At 41.0% G+C, this 21,664-nt stretch overlaps 1 protein-coding gene and 1 long non-coding RNA gene across 9 annotated transcripts; one reads left to right on the top strand and one right to left on the bottom strand.

Annotated features, from left to right (window-relative positions):
* Positions 1-4,725: 4,725 nt before the first annotated feature.
* LOC115252098 (uncharacterized) lies at positions 4,726-5,957 on the bottom strand. Of its 5 annotated transcripts, none has more exons than XR_003890543.1 (6): positions 5,895-5,947; positions 5,657-5,714; positions 5,404-5,539; positions 5,251-5,318; positions 5,040-5,148; positions 4,726-4,941 (listed from the first exon to the last, which is right to left on the bottom strand). It is a non-coding gene; the product is annotated as an uncharacterized lncRNA (long non-coding RNA). The 5 variants fall into 5 exon arrangements; XR_003890542.1 differs by having other exon boundaries at positions 5,649-5,714; positions 5,895-5,944; XR_003890544.1 differs by lacking the exon at positions 5,657-5,714 and having other exon boundaries at positions 5,895-5,957.
* A 525-nt stretch (positions 5,958-6,482) lies between these two features.
* On the top strand, positions 6,483-20,303 carry spata17 (spermatogenesis associated 17). 4 transcript variants are annotated; one of them, XM_029846449.1, is made up of 9 exons: positions 6,483-6,544; positions 6,787-6,935; positions 7,356-7,445; positions 8,377-8,458; positions 9,794-9,844; positions 11,235-11,338; positions 15,972-16,095; positions 18,860-19,653; positions 20,022-20,303. In XM_029846449.1, exons 2-8 carry the CDS (start codon positions 6,868-6,870, stop codon positions 19,181-19,183), a joined length of 843 nt encoding a protein of 280 aa, XP_029702309.1. In that variant the 5' UTR covers positions 6,483-6,544; positions 6,787-6,867; the 3' UTR covers positions 19,184-19,653; positions 20,022-20,303. The 4 variants fall into 4 exon arrangements, with proteins under 4 accessions (XP_029702309.1, XP_029702312.1, XP_029702311.1 ...); XM_029846452.1 differs by lacking the exon at positions 20,022-20,303 and adding an exon at positions 11,481-11,601 and having other exon boundaries at positions 6,493-6,544; positions 18,860-18,990; XM_029846450.1 differs by lacking the exon at positions 6,483-6,544 and having other exon boundaries at positions 6,771-6,935.
* Positions 20,304-21,664: the final 1,361 nt, after the last annotated feature.

The following is a 21,664-nucleotide window of genomic DNA, read 5'->3' as shown; positions in this document are numbered from 1 at the left end:
ACACACACACACACACACACCATTTACAGTAGCTATCAATCTCAAATCAAATCGATCTTTATTTATATAGGATATTTTACAATCAAAATTGTTTCAAGGCGCTTTCCAGAATCCCAGGGCCTAACCCCAGACAAGCAACAGTGGCAAGGAAAAACTCCCCTTTAACAGGAAGAAACCTTGAGCAGGACCAGGCTCATGTAGGGGAACCCTCCTGCTGATGGCCGGTGGGTAGACGGCTATCAGCAACTGAAAATGAAAATCCAACACCCAAAATATGTGTAAATGCATTCATGTTTTCTGATTTTATAATTCATATCCACATTAATTACATGAAGTTTAGAGTGATTTTTTGTAGCTGCTAAAGCTAAAAGAGCTGACTCTGTAGATAGACACAAACATCAACTATGGATAAAACAGCCTGAACATAAAGGCTCTGAGAGCCTCTGTTCTTCACTGTAAGCTTTTCAGTTGTGGGTTAATCAGGGGGGCCAGTAATGTGTGCTTTTTACCCAGCAAACTTCCACATTTATTGATTTTCACACGCACACAGAGGCACACACACATAGGCACACAAACAAGAATTGACACCCATTTTCACCATGGGAACAGGTACCCATAACACCTCTTTAACTATTCTATTGGCCTCAAATAGATTTTCCCATTTTACGCTGTAGAGGCAGGAAAAACACTGGAGCAGAACTGAATGTGATAAAAATGTATCAGAAAACAGATGAACAAACATTGGAGGAAGATTTATTACTGGGGATTTTAATAAAAATTGGAGGAGGATGAATTGATTTTGGTTTGAGGGAGGGTGTTATAGAGAACAATTTATTGGGATGGCCCAGGTAAGATGCATTATTCTCCAATTGTTATCCAGCTCCAGTGTTTAAGGGGCTGATTTGTGTTGTGTATTGCATTTTATGGGTAGGAAGGAGAGGGGAAGTTGGATGATTTAGGTAGGATGTATTAATCAAAGGCAGCCATTGTGAACCATAGATCGCTGGGAAAAGGAGGTAAGGGTGACAGCTCATTCTACTCCAGAATGTTTTGGAGCACATCACCGCTTCTCCATTCCCCCTTTCTTCTTTCATCTCACTATCTTTCTTTCTTTATTGTCTTTGAAGTAGTTTCCCTCCTTCCTCTCTTGATATTTTTTTATATCCATCCTTCTTCTCAGATCAGTGAACGCTTGCTTTTAATTTTATGATGTCAAGAGTAGATTTTAACCATCCATGCGGCAAATAAACGGGGGATTTAGGAGTATTTAGTGTTCACCTCCTCCCTAAATGCATCACACTTCCTCCGTGCTCAGTGACCTTTGCCGTTGCCTGTGATATGCTAACAGTTGAGCCCATCAGCATAATCAGCTTTACCCATTTATCCAGCTATAACACATGGCGGGTGTCCTGCGTGGAATGTGCTGCTTGTGTTAGTCCAAAGTGTTTGTCTTCTACTTTGAGATCAGCTATCTGTAATTATTTTGTTCAATCTGCATTTATCTTATTTTTTTCTTCATATCTCTTCATTAAATTTTGTTTGCTGGATGAAATGGCTCTAGAATAACAACTGTTTTGATTACTTCCCCATATAGTTCACTTTCACCACTGTTTTTATCCAATCTGGCCTTCCAAAAGTAGACTTTTTCCTGACGTGTCTTTTGAAAGAGTACACACACACACTCACACACACACACACACACACACAAACTCCATTTGGCCAGGCCAGTCGCCTGTGGCCAGGGCTGATTTCTGCTGATTTAAAAGTTGATTGGTTCTGCAGAGTAAGGACTTTGCTTTTGAGTGGGCAGGTTCAGAGTGTAATGGACAATTTAAATTTAACTATCCAACAGTAATCTGATTACATTGTTGACTATTGTTTCCTCTTTGAGAAAAGTGGTCCCAGCACAATAATGATTATGTAATTTAGAACAAGATGCATTTTAGTCTGCATTTTAGTCTGTTTAATGACATATTCAATTCAGCACAGATGTAGATATTTGGAAAAATCCAGCACCTTTACATTTACACCCTATACGTGAACAATGAAAGTGGAAAATGCAGGTGGAAAGACAAATGTATCATGGGAATAACGGCTGCGGTCCGAACCCAGTCCAAGTTCTTTGGATACACACAATGAAGCACAAACTCAGGAGTGTTGACGCGTGTTATAGTGTGGTCAATGGCAACCAGCAAGTATTTTAAACCAAGACAAGGGTCAAGGTCAAGGTACAGGTCATGCAGAAGAAAGTTTAAAAAATGGAGAAACGTTGATGAAGAACTCAACTGAATATCATATAATATATAATATAAAGTATATCACAAACCTTGAACAGGACAGAAAGAATAAAGGAAAAGACAATATTTCGAAGGAAATATTTTATTGTAGTGAGGACATGCAGCTAAAACTACTAAACTAATCACAGAGGATATGTTACTTGTTTGTTGATGAGCTGAGTGTCATAATAAAATATGTCTGCTTTGGAGGTTTACGATATTAAAATCCAAACATCTACATATACTGCTTTTATATTGCCCCAGAATTAAAAACCATGGCCTGAACACAAGTGGAGCAATTACGCATGAAGGAACTTTAACAATAGCGACATATGTAGGTGCAGATGTTCTCTGTAGCACAGATTTAATCAATCATTAAGTCATTCTGCTAAACAAGGTCCAATGCATCTGGGCCAGAACCACTATATTCCTGTGTGTGCGTGCATGAGAGTGAGTGTGCATGCATGTATTCCTGTTTGTGTGTCAGGGCTGATTGCTCTTGACTTCATTAATCTCTGCAGTGTGGTTATGATTAGCTCTCTGAGGCATGCCAGAGGACATCTAGAGTGTGCACACGCACACACACACGCACGCACACACGCACACACACACACACAGTTGATGGTTGATGGTTTAACCAATTAGCTGGGAGCAAAACCAAATAGACAAGCTGCAGCGGTGACACAATGTGCTCAAACACGTGCGGCTGTTGAAACGGTGTCTGTTCATAAATGGAAGTGAAAGAGGTTGAGATCCTCCGCAGGTGCTTGTCTCAAAGTCTGAAAGAGTTCAGTGAGCTGAGGTTGTTTGTCATTTACTTTGGATGGACGGACGGACGAACGGACATTAAGAGGAAAATAAATACAAGTGTTCAACACTGCTGGAAGATCTGATCTGATTATGGTCTCAGGAACTTGATGAAAAGGATAAGACTGGAAGTTCAATATTTTTCCAAATCATTATGTCATTATTATTTATCGAAAAGCTTTAATGTTGGGCACAAAACTTTCAAATCTAATTTTAACTGTTTTAGTGTGTTTCTCAACAAATTTACAAACTGTTCAAAGGAAGAATAAGAGGCATAAAAATGGAACAATAACACCACACATGTATGTGTTTGTGTGTGTGTGTGTGTGTGTGTGCGTGTGTGTGTCTGTGTGTCTGTGTGTGTCTGTGTCTGTGTGTCTGTGTCTGTGTCTGTGTCTGTGTGTCTGTGTGTCTGTGTGTCTGTGTCTGTGTTGTCGTGGTGATGAATCTCTCATTGTGACAGTGGGGCCGGCAGCAGCGAATGTCCTTCTGTGTGGGACACACACACACAAACACGCACGCACACACGCAAACAAGAAGCCACCACACATTCACAGATGGAAACGACCATATTAATGGATCACCCCTGTCTGCACACAATCCGCCACAAATAATGATGAACCACCTCTGCATTAAACTATTTTACACAATGTTCAATTCATTATTTCTCTCTCTCTCTCTCTCTCTCTCTCTCTCTCTCTCTCTCTCTCCTTGCACATTTAGTGGAGCTAATAAAGGTATGATATTTCTCCTCTACAGGCACAATCATAGTTTTTATCCATTAGTAGGATATTAGGATGGGGAATGAGGAAAAGTGGGAGGGAGGGGATGGAACGTGAAGGAGGAAAAGAGAAGACTTTAAATAGGTTTCAAAGCAGTGGCGCTGTAAAAAGTAACAGCATGCAGAAAAAGGGTGATTTGTCATCGGCATGGTTATTTTGACCACATCTGGCTTTGAGACTTTTTGAGCCTCAGATGAACTTTTGCTTTAAGGATGATCCCATATTTTCACTTCTGAAAGTTCACCACCTTAAATAAATGAAAAAAATAAATATTTCCACCATGTTTCCTCACATAGGACCACGGGAAAATGACTCAGTATTAAAATATTTTAACTAGTTTAATGTGTTCTACAGTGACAGAGCACAATGTACAGATTATTTTTGTTTTTCAAAAAAGAATTCTATGAAATTAAATGTCAAATAATGTGAAAAGATGAGTAATACAACCTTAATCTGTCCTTGGAAAATAGATTTTTTTTACATTAATATTAACACAAAGCAAATAGAATTTGCACAAATAAATAAGACTTTTATATATAAAGGCAGATGGAAACCCCTTTTGGGAACGGTTCTTATAGTCAGAATTTCATTTTCAAACTACACTTTATTTAGTGTGGGAGGGAAGAGTCATTATGGATTTCAATTAAGTGATCCTGGTAGAGAAGGACACGTCAGAGCCGGGGAATTAATGTGCAGTGGACAGATGTTTAATAATAATGGCTGGACCGGTCCTGCCGAGAAACACACATTCTGTCAGTCGCACCCTGCTGTGGCCACACAAGCACACGTGCACGGACAGGCACACACGTGGAAGCACTGCAATCACATTCATTCATGCCCTGACACACACACACACACACACACACACACACACACACACACACACCGTCTAGAGCAAAGTGTGACAGCGTCTGACATGGAGGCATTCACCCGCGGACCCCCGCATCACCACTGGCCTGCTTGTGCATGTGTGCGTCTTTATGACCGGTGCCGGCCACAGCACATATGGCCCTCATTTAGGAACAATGGGCGTGGAGAATGACGGGTTGGATGAGCTTCCTGACTGCGAGAGGTGACTGGAGGCATGTTAAAAGACATGCCCCGCATGGAGAGATGGAGTGAGAGACAGAGTTAGTCACGGCTAAATCGGGATCAGGAGCTATTGTAACGCAACTGTTTTGACTGAGGAGTGAAGAAAGGAACACCAAAAGCAAAGCAGGTGAAAGTAGATGTGGGCTTGATGGAAGAGCGTGCAGGGCAGTCTGGACGAGATGATGGTCTGACTGGGTCCAAAAGTGGGTCATTGCATATTGTGTAAACATTGTGTCTTCCTGTGTGTGTATTTGTGTGTGTGTCTTTCACATTTGTTATGTGGTTTCTCTCACCGACTCACTCCTGCTGACACCTAATCAGTGCCGCAGCTGAACGAATGGCTTCCAGCCGTCCTCATAGGCTTGTCAAACAAACACATCCTTAAAAATCCCTCTGTCTCTTTCACCCGCCCGTGTTTGTCACAAGAACATTTCTCTGGTAATTACCAGGGTGGCTGCCCTCCTGCTGCCCCTCGATTGATGGTTCTAACCACCACTGCTTCAACCCTCCAACCATAACTCTGCTGGGGATGCCTGACTTCTGATTTTTACCACTGAAGGGGCCCTCAGGCTGCAAATTGGACTGAGAGACAGATAGAGATGGAAAAAGATACTTAGACAAGCTCACTACCTGACACACAGAACAACAAAAATATCTGTGCAGAGGCATGAAGAAACAGAGGGACACACACTTGCTTACTGTCACAGTCTCTCATCTTTCCGTCTCTGAGGAGTAATTTATAAAACACATACTTTTCCTGCACACACACACACACACACACACACACACACACACACACACACACTTTGACAGGTGAATATGGCTGAAGAGCAGTGATGAGGGAGAAATAAACTGATAACAGCATGATGGAGGGTGATAACATCAGAAATGAAGGAAATGGAAGCAGAAATGCAGCAGCTGGCTGATCAATACTCACATCCACAATCTGCATCGAGAGGAGCCATTTTATTAACGGCTGATTGTGATTTTTCTATTTTCTTTTCATTGTTTGCTGTTTTTGTCTGGGTAGCACAAATGATAGCACAGAGAACTGACCCAAAACTAAGACACAAATTTGACTTTGAAAATGTGACTAAAGATTACTAATATTATTAATATATCATAAACATCAATTATACTATAATTTATTTTAATAGCAGTTTTAATTTTAAATTGTTTTATTTTAATAAAACAAGGCACTTATTTTTTTAAATTGATGTCTCAGTGTCTGCCTTTGAAAAGCATATCACCATCATCAATCTGAATTAATGATGAAAAAATGTTGCAAAATCATACTGACTTATTATTCTTTGTAGGACATATTTAAAACATAAACTATTAAGGAAACAGATTTTAACTATTTCCCTATATTTTAAAGTTTAGATTAAAACTGTTCCCAATATTGTAACCTACCAAAATTGTATGAAATAAATGTGAAAAAGCTTCAGCAAGGGATCAAAGGAGCTTTGATTTAAGGCAACATAATATGCTACAATTATTTTATGTTGTATTATAACTGCCCTCCATACAACTGGTATCCATAGATTTCTTTCTATAGTAACTATAGAAAGAGATACCAAAAACAAGGTGAGATATTATTAACAAATGACAGATATGGTTTTTGTGTCTTTGTTCATATACAGTAGAGCACTTAAGTCAGTAAGTTCATCTAGAGCGATTGCAAAATAAATTGAAAAAAAATTGTATCTACAAAGAGAACGTTTATTTGCATGTCAACACATTTTTTTCAACACATTTGCTCACTTTTATCTCCCACGATATTATATAAATTAAGACGGGTGATGACATCATTTCTTTTGGACCAATAGTGACTGTCCTTGTTGAGGTGTGGGCAGCACTGGAACGCTTCTTCGTTGTGTTACCAAGACGACGGGAAGACGCTAAACGACATGGCGGAGCTGTTAAGTCTGCAAAGAGAAATTGAAGTTTTCATAAAGGAAAAAGCCCAGGCACACAGGTGTGACGCATTAGCTGCATTAGCAGGTGTTATTCTGATGTTTGGCTAAAGCTAAGCTAACACGTTTGCTCTGCTCCTCTAAGGTGGTTCTGTATAACAGTAGAACTTTTGGAAGCTGTAGTTTATAGATCTCAGTTCTGGAAAGAAACTGACACGCAATTGTTTTATCCCCTCCAACATCTCTAAACTAAAACGAGTTTACAATATATATTTCTGTAATTTATGCACGCCTCATAAAACATTTATTTTAAAGGCTCAGGTTTTGTTTTGTTTTCTGTCATCTTAGTCTTTTTAAAGTGATTTTATATTGTTTATTAAACAGAAAATACAAGGATTTATCTATGCATTTGCCAGATAAAGATTGTCTACAGCCTTTGCTTTCTATGCACATTGACTTAAAATTCAGTCTGTTTCTGACAGTCAAGCTGAGCAAAACAGGAAGAAGGAACATCAGGCTGCTGTCCTGATTCAGAGCTGGTTCCGAGGCTGTAAGGTGCGCACCTACCTCAGGTACAGTCTGTACAAATTACTCAAAAGCAGAAATAAATCAACATTTTCAGCAGATTCAAGTGCCACAGGCAATAATGTGCACCAGGCATTTATTATCATACCAATTTTTGGGTTGTTGTCCCACCTTTGGGGAGGGAAACCCTGATGCTGGCTCTGTCTCATAATTATCCCACTTCTAAAGCTTCACAAATGGCCTTGAGGGATAAATGTCGCTTGAACTTTGTGCTCCTTTCACACTCTGAGAAATGAATATCCCTATTTCTGTACTTGCTCCTATCCTGTGACCCCAGCACCATTCTGCGGGGTCAGCAGACAAACGTCCAGACAGTAGGTTAATTTAGATTACTTTAGTTAATTGATCAATGTGTTAAGTGGATAATTAGCAACAATTTTAGCTGCCTAAGTGCAACTGCGGGGTTGTGCTAGCCCCACTATAAGCATTGATTTTCTGGGCATATGAATGGCCTTTTGGAAATTGATGGCCTCATTGGAGGCAGAGAATCACATTGGAGCCGCATTTAGAGTATGTTTGAAGATGAATATAAATTTGTTCACCCAAGTTAAGGGGCTGAAAACCTCATCAGACATGATCGAAAAGCCTGCAGGAGCAGAAAAGTGTGTGTGGAGAGAAAGTGTGTTTGTAAGTGTAAAGATTCCCCTGACCTTCTAATTGAAGTCCTTCAGAATCAAACATTTGTATGCACAAAACAAACCTCCGTTATTGTTACCGTCTTTCAAGATTGCCCATTTTCACTGGTGGGTTTTTGTAATTGAATTTGATCCGATGACGTAGTTCTCACATCTTCCTGTTTTTAGAGGTTTCTAATTCGTCCACACACATTATTTCTGGCTTCCCTCCTCTCCCTGTATCACAATGTTTTTCATATCGTCAGGATGTCCTTTCACAATTTATTTTTATTTTTTAACACAGCCATCTGCTCAAGAAGGCAGTCATTATCCAGAGGATATGGCGCAGCTTCAGAGCTAATGCACATTTCATACAAATGGTGAAGGTAAGGCAGTGCCTGGAATGGCTATAGGTATATTGATTATGTTATGATAGCAGGCATTAGAATTCAATTGCTATATTCCTAAGTCCCCACGTCTGACCTTAAGAGATATAATTCACTCATTACACTTTGGGAAATTAGCACTTAGGAAATATGATGCAGTATGATAAGGAATCCCATCTCTACGGCAACTTCTGAGATGTATGTGTGAGGATTATGGAGCGAGAGAGAGGAGTCTGTGTGGAGTGTGTGTGTGTGTGTGTGTGTGTGTGTGTGTGTGTGTGTGTGTGTGTGTGTTTGAGCGCTTTTGGAAAACAAGGCCTGTTTTCAGCATATTGCCTCCAACTGCTTCTTAATTGAACAGATTGTTGATACCGGATCCAATACCCAGCGCTCTCACGTATAATTTTCCTCTGGATTGAGTTTTGTAAACGTATCACAACAACCTATTTATCATGCCTGCAAATTGACTGTTTGCTAAAGCACAACTGCCAGCCGCCGTTTGGGAGGCGTTCAAGAAATGGAACGGGGTTGTTGGGATGATGGGGGTTGGGTGGGTGCTGGAATAAACGATGAAGGATGTGTCACAACATGCACGTGGACTAAAAAAGAGGCTGTGTGGACTCATTTGGACCCAGATGAGCACTAATTTGAATCACTCCAAAATGCCACTGAATTAGTCCTGTGAGAATATTCTCTCCCCCTCTTCTTCTCTTTCTCTTGCTTCTTCCTCTCCTGCTGCAGGCTTCACCATATGTGGTGTGTGACATGCAAAGAGCTGGATTTACGGCCTTTTTCAGGTCTCACTCTTCTCCTGTCGTTACTGAAAAAGATCATACGTGCCTCCAGTGATCCCCCTTCGTGCTCGCTGCGTGCTGGCGTGCCGTGCGTGTTGCTGCATATTCTCTGGCCTTTTGTTTGTCACTTCTGGCAGTGCTGTCATTGATTATGAAATCCAGAGGCGAGCGTTTGGCCGTCATACATCTCCATTAGCTCGCTACTTGACTACCATAGATTTTCTTGGCCCTTGCCTGCGTCGTCGTATTAAGAGCGGCTGTCGTCCCCTTGATACGAAGCCCTGTTAACCACTGCCTCTCTCTTTTTTTCTCTTTCCATCCTCCCTAATTTTTCTCTGGTTCCTCTTGTCTCTCTTACTTGCCCTCTTCTCTCTTTGGCCACCTTCCCCTTCCCCTCCCTTCGTCTCTACAGTGGCTCTGTGTGCGCTGCCTCGGTACTATGTATTATGTAAAAAGAGCTCTTTATCTCTGTCGCCTGCTGTGGACAGATCAGAGGGCCAGGAGACAAGATGTAATGCCATCTTTTCCTTTGTGTTCACAGGCAGCATATTTTATTACGAAGATGAATTTCTACAAGGAGATGGCAGTCAAGGTAAATACCATCACTGGGTCTTGTTTTCATGAATGGAGTAGGGTGGCGGGAGATGCTCTCTACGCTTGGGAGGCCCCGTGAAAAAGCAACCTCCAAACAGTCTTCACCAAATTCATCTTTTAAAAGCTCAACAGAAAGTTAGACCATTGCTATTAAGTCAACATAATATCAGGGGTGGGACTTGAACTCCCCTTCAGGTTTGAATCCTGTTTGTGATTTGACTGCCTAGAGGTTACAGAGGTAATCATCTCCACCTCCCAGTGTGGCCCCCAACCCCCGGACGCTGTACAATGGCTGCCCAAGGGGGCCCCAGTAGAGATTTCACTCATGTTTATGGTTTAGCATAAAGAATTCTCACAGCAGCTGAACAGAAACAGTAAGAATTTGTCCTTTTTTGAGTAAAGCAATTAAAATTTTAAGAGCTACAAAAGAAGGAAATTATGTTGGCATAAATTTATAATAGGATACTATAAGTTAACAAGCGAGAAAACTCACTGATTGAAATATAATTCTCCCCATGTTGATTGATTAATTTTAGTTAAGAACAATACAGTTAAGACATATTCATATTTTAAATATATATTTTAATATACATAAGTATAGAATTAAAGTTAGATTAACTAAGCTAAAATTAATTAAGTTATATTCCACTAGAGTTAGATGTCTCCCATATGTTTTAGACAGAATTGTGCAATGGTATTTATGTGTATAAATACACTGGAAGAGTACGCAATTAATGTATCCACCACAACTGTTCTTTCTGTAAATGAAGAACATGATGAAAAAGAAAGAGAAAAAAGAGAATAATTGAAAATTCCCTCGTGGGATTTTTTCAGTTTACTTTTTCTCTTCTCTCATACATGTCATCTGAATGGCAGTGCGGTTGCTAACAGAAGATAATGTATTAAGGCTGTAATAGAAACCAGTGTTTACATGCTGCATCTCGGATTTGTATTAGATTCAACAGCATCGATTTCACTAGTCAACAAAGGTCAGCAAAACCCGGGGAGGCGGCAATTACTTTATTTAAAATTATCTATTGACTGGCAGATCAATGCTAATCCTCATTTTGCGCTTTGTTGTTTCTCCCCATCCTCCACTTCTCCTTTTCTCTCCTCATCATGTGATTATTCTTTTACCTGCAGTTGTTTTAATCTCCTAATTGGGCTGAAGGACACCCTCGTGTGTGTGTGTGTGTGTGTGTGTGTGTGTGTGTGTGTGTGTGTGTGTGTGTGTGAGAGAGAGAGAGAGTATGAAACCGCTGATTTGTGCTGGCTAATTTGCAGTTTTAAAGTATGAATTTGCCTGTACTGACTCATGGTGTAAAGTGTATAAAGGACATCATCAGTAATATCTGTCATGCATGGGTGTTGTCTTTAATCCCTCACAGATCCAAAAGTTATGGCGGGGATTCTACGTGAGAAAATACATTCATAATTTCTACACACGCAAGAACTACCTGAATGGAGTGTTGATAACAAACGAACTTGTCAGGTAAAAAGATCTACTTTTATATCAAGCAAACAGCCGCAATGGTGAAATACCCTCAAAGAGATATTAGACTACATCAGAAGATTTGGGAAGGGGGGTCCATTTTGGGAGTTTTTTAAGATGTGTGTGATTTTTTCTTGCTCAGGGTTTTCCTGAGTGTGTTTGAACAGATGAGAACAGGTGTCGGGCAACCAGCGAGGAAAAAGAGTGTCACAGGGAAGAAAGAGAGAGAAAGATCTAAAAAAGTGCTTGAGGCAAAGAGTGAGGCATGTGAAGAAATTAAAAATTAGCCTGTGATTTGAACTGCAGCTCATGCATTAATAAAACATCCTGCGCTTCAGGGCTTACTGCTACAGATACACCATCTTTTATTTTCTGGCAGAAAAAAAACATCACTTTTAGCTAATAGTCACATTTTTAATGTTGTTAATATATTGTAGCTGAAAATATCTTTAGGCCTGTGCTAAAATTAAATGTAAATTTGTTAAAGTGCTCCGTGGATCACTGACTCCCCCCCCAATTCCCGCAGCAACATTTCACCTTTTTTTCAAGCTCTCCGCTAAAGTCCACGAGGAGACGTCGTCTCTTTAGTAACGTACAACTTTGCTGGCATTTACCAGTTAGTGTAACTGGGAACATCAGCATCTATAATAGTTTGTCTATTCCAAATAGAAACATTTTCCTGTTTTTGACACGCAGCTCTTAAACTACAATTAATGGTACATCTATAGCAGTAAATCTGTAAGTAAGGGTGAATAGAGGTTGTTTGTTTGCAGGTTTTGTTTTATATCTAACATCCTCTGTGGTCTCACCATATATATATATGCGCCTCTGCTGTTCTGAGGTGTTGAGGTCACGTTCCCTCCAGTTAATCACATGTTTATTTAGTGCTGCTGGGGCCACGATCAATTAACACCACGCCGCTATTTATTTAAAATATCCTTCCTGTGTTAGGGGCACGCGGCCCGATCAGTCATCCAGACACGGTCCAGTTTTAATCCACCTACTTCCTCCCTTCTGTACGCGTGTCTGTCCAGTCTGCTGCATAAATTATTCAAAGTTGGACTAATGGTCCCCATTTAGTGGGGGCTGATCTGCAGCGCATGGTAATGATAGAGGAGTGACCCCCAGACTGGCACAGCCCTCTCTTCTCTTTTAGTCTCTCTCACTCGTGACAGAACTCCCCTGCATCAAACTCTTTGTGTCATTTCATCAAGTCCAGCATCCAGCTGATACATGCTTCTTGCAATACTTTTTTCCATCCCTCGCCCCCCACAACCTGCTTCCCTCCCTCTCCTTCTCTATTTCAATCTATTTTTCTCTTTATCTTTCTCTCCTGCTGCTGTCTGGCTGTGCTTCATTGTCCATCCTCATCCATCCTTCCTCTTCTTCTGCATAGCCTAATGAAGTCAGGACCCTGGTCCATTCCCCACTCTGCTATAGTTTTCCATGATACCCCAACAATTTATCACTTTGTCAGGAAGACACTTAAAGTTTCTGAGCTTTAATAGGAGCGTGCGCTGGGATGGAAGAAGGAATTAGGAAAGCAGAGGGGGCTGATTGTGCATCTTTACTAAATGTGTGGGCGTGGTCATGGCCACCACCAACAGAGCCTGTTGTCTGCATGAATTATTCCTCTATCTGCGATAAACAGCTGGGTAATAATTACTGAGATGATCTGATAAAGTCTGACTGAGAATGCAGATGGGAACAAGGTGTTTACAGAGGTGTTGGGAACCAGCAGCTTTTTTTAATGCTTCTGTTGATATACGCTGTCTTTCTCCTTTCTCCTGTCTCCCTTTATCCTGGAGTTCTTCGCTCCCCCTCTTTCGTGTCCCTCTCAAGGACGTTCATAAAAGAAGAGCTGGTTGTGGTGGAGGCAGCGCAGCCCAGCCTTCATTCGTCAGTCTTTGTTTTGCTGCTTGCTCGTTCTGATCGGTTTAGGGTGGTGAAGTTCACTCCTTCAGTCAGATCGGATTTGTATATTGTGCTTTTCATGTGACGTGTGTGCTGAAGCATAATCTGACTTCTGTTGCCTTTCTTCCTTTCCACAAAATAACTTTGGAAAGTAAGAAAAGAGAGTCAAGTATGATTTTGTTTTGGTTCTCTCCGGATTTTAATTATTTTAATAAGTGTGCAAACCAGAAGTTAGTTATTCCAGCAAAGATGAGAGGACATGATGAAGAACCACCGAGGTAAAGTAACACTTACACAGGTGTTTCTCCTGTATTGAATCTTAGTCACTAATAAGTTCAGGAATAGAACATCTTAATAAACAATATAAAAACATTGGAATGCGTCACCGACACTGGTCTCCTCCCAGATGGCCTCTCCTTGTGATCTATTGAATCATTTAATTGGATCAACTAGAACAGCCAATCAAGCTCAGCTGCTATTAAATATTTAAACCCTGACCAATTAGCTGCTCTCAGGTCCGTCCTGTCTTCTCATGCTGCCTCACTCTCTCATATCCCATCAGGCCACGATGGCCTGCTGTGAACCAGAGAGTAAATAATTGAGGAATACGTGTGAAATGTGGCTGTTCTATATTAACCATTTCAATAAGTGAACAGTTCACGGTGAAAATGTCATTTAGACTTTCAATTACTGGAGACTTTTTCTGCAGAGCTCCAGCAGCCATCCGGATAAAGCTCACACTGAACACATTACAGGATTAATTGAGTAATGCAGCTTATTTATTACTGTTAAACAGGCAACAAAACAGCTCTTTAATTTCTAGTTTCAAAACACAGTTATTATTATTGGGGACCAAAAGTATACTAGTAGTATTCTGAATCAAAATGAGATGTTTATGCAGAAAAAGCAGCACTGGCTGTTGCTTATCAAGAAACACTTATCAGCATCAGAATGAGTAGATCACATGTTAAACACGTTGGTTTTTATAGACAAGACTTGGTTACTTTGTATTCTTTTATCAACTATTATTTCACTCTTTTTCTCACTTCAGTTTGTAGGATTAAGATAATGATCAGTTTGTCCTTCCTTCCTTCCTTCCTTCCTTCCTTCCTTCCTTCCTTCCTTCCTTCCTTCCTTCCTTCTGTCCGTCTGACACAGAGGGCACGTGCTGCGTGTTGAACACGGCTAATGAGGGTTGTATGTTGTGGTGGCTGGTTGGGTCGACACAGATCGAGGTGCCTTCAGCAGTTACAAATCTGTTTGGCTTTTGTCCACTACACAGCAATTAATAACACGAGCTGGTGGCAGGGAAACAAAGGTCACCCATTCAGCCTGACAGACAGACAGACACAGACTCAGACACACACATACACCCATACTGAAACACCTACTCGCAAAAATAAGACGTTTGTGTGACACACATGTGCGAGTGTACTGATGATGACCTGAGAGGGCAGAATTTAACCCCTGAAAACATTGAAAGTCATTTTTAAACTTGTTCAGTATAAATAAACACATATTCTGTAAATACACACTCTTTAACCAGGCTGCCTTCTAATAGCTAAAACTGTATATTTTATATTAATAAGTTATTTTCCTGTTTACCACATGGAAAATAGGGGCAAACAACCTTCCTTTCCCCCCACATACACATTTATACAAATACAGACACGTCCTGAATTTACGTGTTTAATATATAAACACGCAGGTACATTTAGAGCTGGTCTGCTTCTCACCTTTGTCACACACACACACACACATACACACACACACACACACACATGCACGTGCGCACACACAATTACACAGTCACACATATTCATTTATTTTGTAATTTAATCTGGGGCTGAGGAAGAAATGAGAATGCAGAGTCAACGCAGACAGCGTTGTGATTTCCTTTAAATGTCACTAGCTGCAGAATTTGTTAACCTCACATTACAGACACGCTATGAATATTCTGATTCCTGCAGAGACTCGTTATTGAAGCCAGAAGCTGTGTATAGATGGGAGCAGTCGAGAAGGATGGGGGAAAATGAGCTATAGGAAAAGAAACAATCATTGTCTGCTTGCGCACACCTATGTGTATGTGGGTGTGTGCGTGTATCTGTGTGTATCTGTGTGTCTGTGTGTGAGTTTGCACATTACCAGTGATATGTGTGCTTTAGCAGTACTTTTCAATTCCCTTTTAAGTTATTACCTCCTTGGAACAATAAGGCTGTGTGATTGCAGAATGAAATTGCTGTGTATGGGCTTTTAATGCATCCCATTTAGCCAGCCCCGCTTAACAGATGTCACAGACAGACCTGTCCTGGCTGCAGTGATGAAATATATCCATCATCCTCCCACTGATAGCCTCTTGTGCTCTCTTTGCTAGTTTCTGTCCCAGCACTCTCATTCTCTGGTTTTTCCCTCCTCTGTCTTTGCCTCTGTGTCTCAGTCGTTGTCTCTTATCATCAGACATTTATTATATCCACCCCAGTCACATTTATGACAGAACAGCTAATAATGTACAAAATGTACTTGTCTGCAGAAATATACTTCTGTCCACACAGCAATTGAGCTTTTATCCTAAACATGCCCAGAGTTAACAGTCATCTCATGACAGTTGAAGCCACCCTTGAACCAACTAGTGATTCACTTCATTAAATTATATGGTTTAGTTAACTGCTCAGTTAGTCCTTGCTGTGTTGAATGAAAGTGCTGCTGTGTCTCTGTGTAGGAGGGAGATGGATAAACTTGAGGAAGTCCACAGGAGAGAAAGAGAGAATTTTCAGATGATGGAAAAGGAGAGAGAGAGAGCCAACCAAGCCCACAGGTCTCACCATCTTCTGAGCACAAAACAGGTTAGTCCATAACACACCCGGACAAATTCAATCATTGTTGTCTACATGTTCTTCACTAGTTTAACTGTAATCTCTGTACCTGCATGCATGGAAATGAGTTATGTGCATGCTGAATACCTAATAAAGAGCTCTGCAGCTGTTCATTGAAAGACTTTAAATGCCATCTTTTCCAGAAACTCTGAAATCATAGTCATGTCAAACGCTTTAAACTGAATCACTCATGTACAGAGTCACACTTTTCCTACTGATGTGTTGCCAGAGTCCCCAAATGTATCCCATAACAGGATCTAAAACCAGGAATAGATCTAAAATTCAACAAAATGGGACAAATATATCTGTTGCCTTAGAGGTCAGTGGTCAGTGGGAGACTCTGCGAAAAAGTTAATAAACCCTGTTACATGGTAGTTATAGTCCAGTAATAATCCCATTGCCATTTTGGTTACTGTTACTTGTTACTTTTGGTTACTCACATCTGCATGGAACAGACTTTAGAAAACACACTCAAAATCACATGTAAGATAAAAAGGAAAATGCCCATGACTGAATGTGTGCTCATGGAACTTGTGAGGTGCTGTATGGAGTGTTTAAGTTATTCTCAGCACAGGTGTAGTGTGTGTGTGTGTGTGTGTGTGTGCGTGAGTGAGTGTGTGTGTGTGTGTGTGTTTGTTGTGTGTGTGTGGTGTTTTGGGGATGATGGTCATCACCATGGCTTCCCGCTGCGATCATAATGAAGACGAAGCACACTGGTCATTGTTGATTCAGCTCTACTATTTCTCTCCAGCTGCCCCTCCATACCAACGTCATTGGGAGTTAGATTGTGCTTTAGATTGAGGTTCCAGATGCTCTGGAGCAACTGAATTGATGTCTGATTTCTGTATCGCCTTAGAATCCATATTTGATGAATTGTAAGAAAGAAAAACTTTTGGTACTTTCTCCATCAAGCTCCTTCTCTCTTTTTCTTTCTCCCTCTCTTTCTCTACATATGGCAGGAGACTCTTTCCTGCCATACGCTGACCTTGTCAGCAGTGAATAGATGGCTCTCCCACACAGTTCATCCTTCCTCACTACTCGGACCCCAGCCCACACACATATGCACACACACAGTCACACACACCCTCTCTCTCTCTCACACACACACACACACAAGCACACTTACACACATATTACCAAAATGCCCCAAGTCCCTATGACAGAGACAAAGATGGTGTGTTCCTGGGGTCAACATCATTGCTCTTCCCGTAGCTAGGTTGCTACTTTTGGTGTGTGTGTGTGTGTGTGTGTGTGTGTGTGTGTGTGTGTGTGTGTGTGTGTGTGTGTGTGTGATGGTATGCATTACACTGGTGCGTATGTTTGTGTACCCCATACCTTCTGTTTCTTGTGAACTAGGTAAAAGGTTGCTGTCACGCATGTCTTCATCTGTTTCCCGCCAACATTTATGATCTGTAAGAAATGAAAGATATGAACCACATTCATCCCATTTTAGACGTGATGATCTATTTGCTGGCTTTGTCCAGGCTTCTTATTTCATTCTAACAATGCTAAAGTGGAAAGGTCTCTACAGAATCTACCATGTCCAAATGTGTTCCCAGTTATTTTATTTCTAGAGTTCTTGTGGATAGCTGAGTGCTGTCTCACCTTGACTTAAATGTTTGTGAGCTGATCACTCCACAGAAGAAGCAAGCAGTCGAGTTCGGTGCACTCGGTGATAATGAAAGAGCAAATATTGAATGAATATCTGAAACGAATTCATTCACACACATTGTGAGAGAGCCTATTTTAGTTTATTTTATGAACAAATTGTTTAAATGGATTCAGGCACAAATTGAAGGAGTCAGATGCTGAGTAAAAAACTATTTAATGCAATAAATAACATGTAAACAACATAACATAACAGCATAACTATATTGTGAACACTGCTTGTTGTGTTGATGGTGACACTGAACTGAACAAGAACTGAACAAAGAGGACAACAATCAGTCAAAACTCTCAGCAGTGATTCTAAAATCTGACCACTGCGGTCAACCTCTGTGAAACTTAGATATAAATTTGTGCTCTTTTCCATCGAAAACACTTGACATTTCTAAGAAATGTGCTGACTCTAGTTCTGAGACACTAATGAACTCGTCTATTGATGTTATTAGGAAAAAGAGCAAGGTTTGGTTTCATATGCCTAAAGCAATTTTCTACTTTGCCCTTTGTCTTTGCTCTCTCTGTTGTCCTGCTCAGTTAGAGTGGCCTAAATAGCTGGCGGTATTATTAGCATATAGAGTAGATACTCCTCCAACTCAGAGCTTTGGTCTGGTAATTAACACACATGGAAAAGGATCACTATGATTTAAATAATTATTTTTCAGACCGTCTGTGGCAAATCTCTGTCCCACTTCAGAACAGGGAAGGCAGAGTTTGAATGTGTGTACTCGTGTGCACTGTTGAAAAATGACATGATTCAAATGATTCTTCAACACAGCTGAGTTGTCCCTGCAGTCTCTGGTGATCTGCAGCCATCAGCTCCAGCCCAAACATTTAACCCAGAACCTTGTGGTCTGTGACTTCGATGTTGGGGGAAATAAATAATGTTTCTTTGTGAAGACTGAAAGATTATTAAGTTGCGTATTTAAGACAATGATGAGGTGAAACAACTGCTAATTACTCAATGAATCACTCATAATCTAAACTATGTATTTTAAACAGCTCTGGTGTTGGTTTTCTTTAATCACTGCTGTAGTGCAGGATTAACCCCCCTTCCCCTCGTCTTGCTTTTCAGCGACCGGGGATTTTCAACTCTCCATTCAGACCAGCCCCTGATGAGATGGAGCAACTGCTAAGGCAGGTCAAACACCATACTCCCACCAGCATGGCCCCCAGGGTCTGGACCCCTCTCTTGGGCCTGCCTGGCACTCCCGCCCCCAGAAGCTCCAGGACACCTGGATCCTCGCTGGTCATTGGAAGGTTTTCCTACTCAAGGCCCATACTACCCCCTATTGTTAGCAGGGAAAAGCCAACAAGGCCACAGATAAATCAGTGGAGGCAGGCAAAGAGCACAGCAGTAGAAGGAGATTTTAAAAGACTTAGAGGGTCAGACTGCTAAACTGATAGCAAAAAGGTAAAGCCACAGAGAATGCATGGACATGGGTTTGGCTTCTAACTCTTATTCCTCCATGGCGTTCTCATCCCACTAAAGATGTTGATAAATGCAGGGATCCTCTAAAACTCCTTTTAAAAGAGAATGACATCATTAAAACATGGCGGACAGCTCTCTTGGGGGCCACTGAGGAGAGACACTTAATGTCTGTCTTTCAGTGAGTACTCTCTCTTTAAGTGGCCTCTGTGTTACCAGCAGACGCTTCTACTGTATCAACTCTTTTGCAGATGTGTTTTTTTTTCTATATTCACTGTGGTTGATGTACAAAAAATTATAGAATACAAAAGAGATCTGACCGACATGCTGACATGAAGCTTAAATGGATTTGATGTCTTTACAACATATCTGACGAATTTCCAAAAGTTGTTGGAAAAGATCACTGCAGCCTTGCTTATCCAAGAAAGTGGAGTGCAAAGGTGAGTCAACACTAGAAATAAAACTAGAAGTACTGTAAATACATTTTACTTGGATGTAACATTTCATACTGTAAAATGTGGCTGTTAAAAATCAAGTGGTTGCCAGTTGTGGGGTGAGAGGCCTGTTGTAGGGCATCATCATCATCATCATCATCATCATCATCATCATCATAATTACTGTATCAGACTAAAAGGGTGTAGACTGGAGACATGGGCTGATTCTTTACCACAGCAGCACACGTCCATGTGGGCATATGTGTATTCACCCCTGTAGTCTGGTGTCAGTCTCCTGGTAATCAACAGAATAAATTATGTCTGTGTTATTCTGTCTTTGCCTGTTTCTGTGTTTTGTGTGTATGTTTTATTAGGGCAGAACTCTCCCCCGCTGCACTTACCCCCTCAGCCTCTTCATCCCTAGTGCGATAACGATCTGATGGTGATGGATAAGGTTGAGGTACTGGCTGTGGAAGTGGTCAGGCCAGGCCACCGATCCTGTGGAGATAGGAGAGCAAGGACAGGGTCCAAATTCCTCCCGTTTTAAACAACTGAAGGTCACTTCAAACAAAGCAACCATTAAGCTAATCTCCACGGTACACTTGTACTTCAGATTTACACACATAAAAGTCTATGTGAACAGTGAAGATATAAAATACGACTACTGCAAAAAGCCACGTTTCTGTGTAACTTTCATATGTCAGCAGACATCAGGAAGTAATCACTTCGGGGTAGGGCCCACAATGTCAAGAAGATGTGCTGTGAATGAAATTGACAGACGTCAAAGTTTATCTGACGTGCTGACAGATGAAATTAAAGACAGAGATCAGGGTGGATTTTAGGGCTTTCTCTATTTCCTGTGCTCCAAACATGACTAGAGGTTTTTTAGGGGAGTTCTTGTTTTATGCAGTAAGATTCTGAGGGAAGGACGGGTGAGCTCACCAGAGCTGTGATCATCTCACCAACTCCACCCTCATAGTTACCTTTTTAACTTCCTCCATTTTTCAGGGCACATCCAGAAAGTGAGAGAAATATTTCCCCATCATATTGTGGAAGGTTTTTACACCCAAAAAGGACACATTGACCATTACATCAGAAACGTATTACCAGCATGAATTAGGAAGTGAACTCAGGATCTTAAGTTTGGTACTAAGATTTCAGATGAATGATTTTTGTCCCCGATTTCCTGTTATCCTGGCAGCAGCTTTGTCAGGGGTACTCTCCCATGGTGGGGTCCAAATGGTGTAGATGTTGTAGGAATTTGCCGTTAAGGTACTTCAGCCCATCAACTGTAACAGGGAGTCTGGTCACTCTAAAGGATCTAACACCAAGACCTGTCTCCATCTTGCTTTAGTCATAAGCTGCTGCTGCACGGCAGAGGTATCATCTAAAGATGGAGGTATGTGTAAGCAGCATCATGTAGTGATCATTATCTGATCCCTGTTTGTCGCTGTGTTGGTTCCAGGCTGTTCAGAGAGCCTGGGGGAGGCACTGTTCCATCTGCAGACTTCTCTCAGCTGCTACAACACAGGTGTAAGCCTCAGCCATGCTGTGAGAACAATCAAACAATCAACACATGTGCATTAATACACTGACCTGCTCCAAATGACCTGCATGTGAACCAGAAGTGTTTCTGTAAAAGGTTTTCCGTCAAGTATGTAATTTTTTTAATGTCACACCAAAGAATACAGATATGAGTGGACACATATATATTGTGTGCACGCAGCACAAGCACAAGCAAATTCATGCAACATTAAGTCGCAAATGACCACAGGCTCATCATGCAAACTAAAGGGACTTGGCCAGAAGATTATTTTAAGAGCCTTCAGTGAGTGTTTATAATAAACCCCCCCTGCTTTATTTTTCAGGCTTATCTTCTTTTAGTGCAGGAATTGTTTGTCTTTGCTAAAACACTTGTCTATCCTCATTAGCCTTCTCAGGCTAATCTACTCGTGGGTGTGTGAAGTGATGTTATTAACCCCTGTTTCATCTTTCATACAGTCATTTTCCTGACCGC

This window comes from Takifugu rubripes, chromosome 13 (genome assembly GCF_901000725.2).
Source record: "Takifugu rubripes chromosome 13, fTakRub1.2, whole genome shotgun sequence".
NCBI classification, from domain to species: domain Eukaryota; kingdom Metazoa; phylum Chordata; class Actinopteri; order Tetraodontiformes; family Tetraodontidae; genus Takifugu; species Takifugu rubripes.
Note: the sequence above shows the minus strand (reverse complement) of the source record. Positions and strands in the feature narration are given on the sequence as shown.

Bases quoted from the DNA above. Each gene is read 5' to 3' on its own strand.
- spata17 (XM_029846449.1), top strand. From the start codon at position 6,868: ATGGCGGAGCTGTTAAGTCTGCAAAGAGAAATTGAAGTTTTCATAAAG. The intron at 6,936-7,355 runs GTGTGACGCATT...TGTTTCTGACAG, and splicing joins GAAAAAGCCCAGGCACACAG to TCAAGCTGAGCAAAACAGGA. The intron at 9,845-11,234 runs GTAAATACCATC...AATCCCTCACAG, and splicing joins ACAAGGAGATGGCAGTCAAG to ATCCAAAAGTTATGGCGGGG.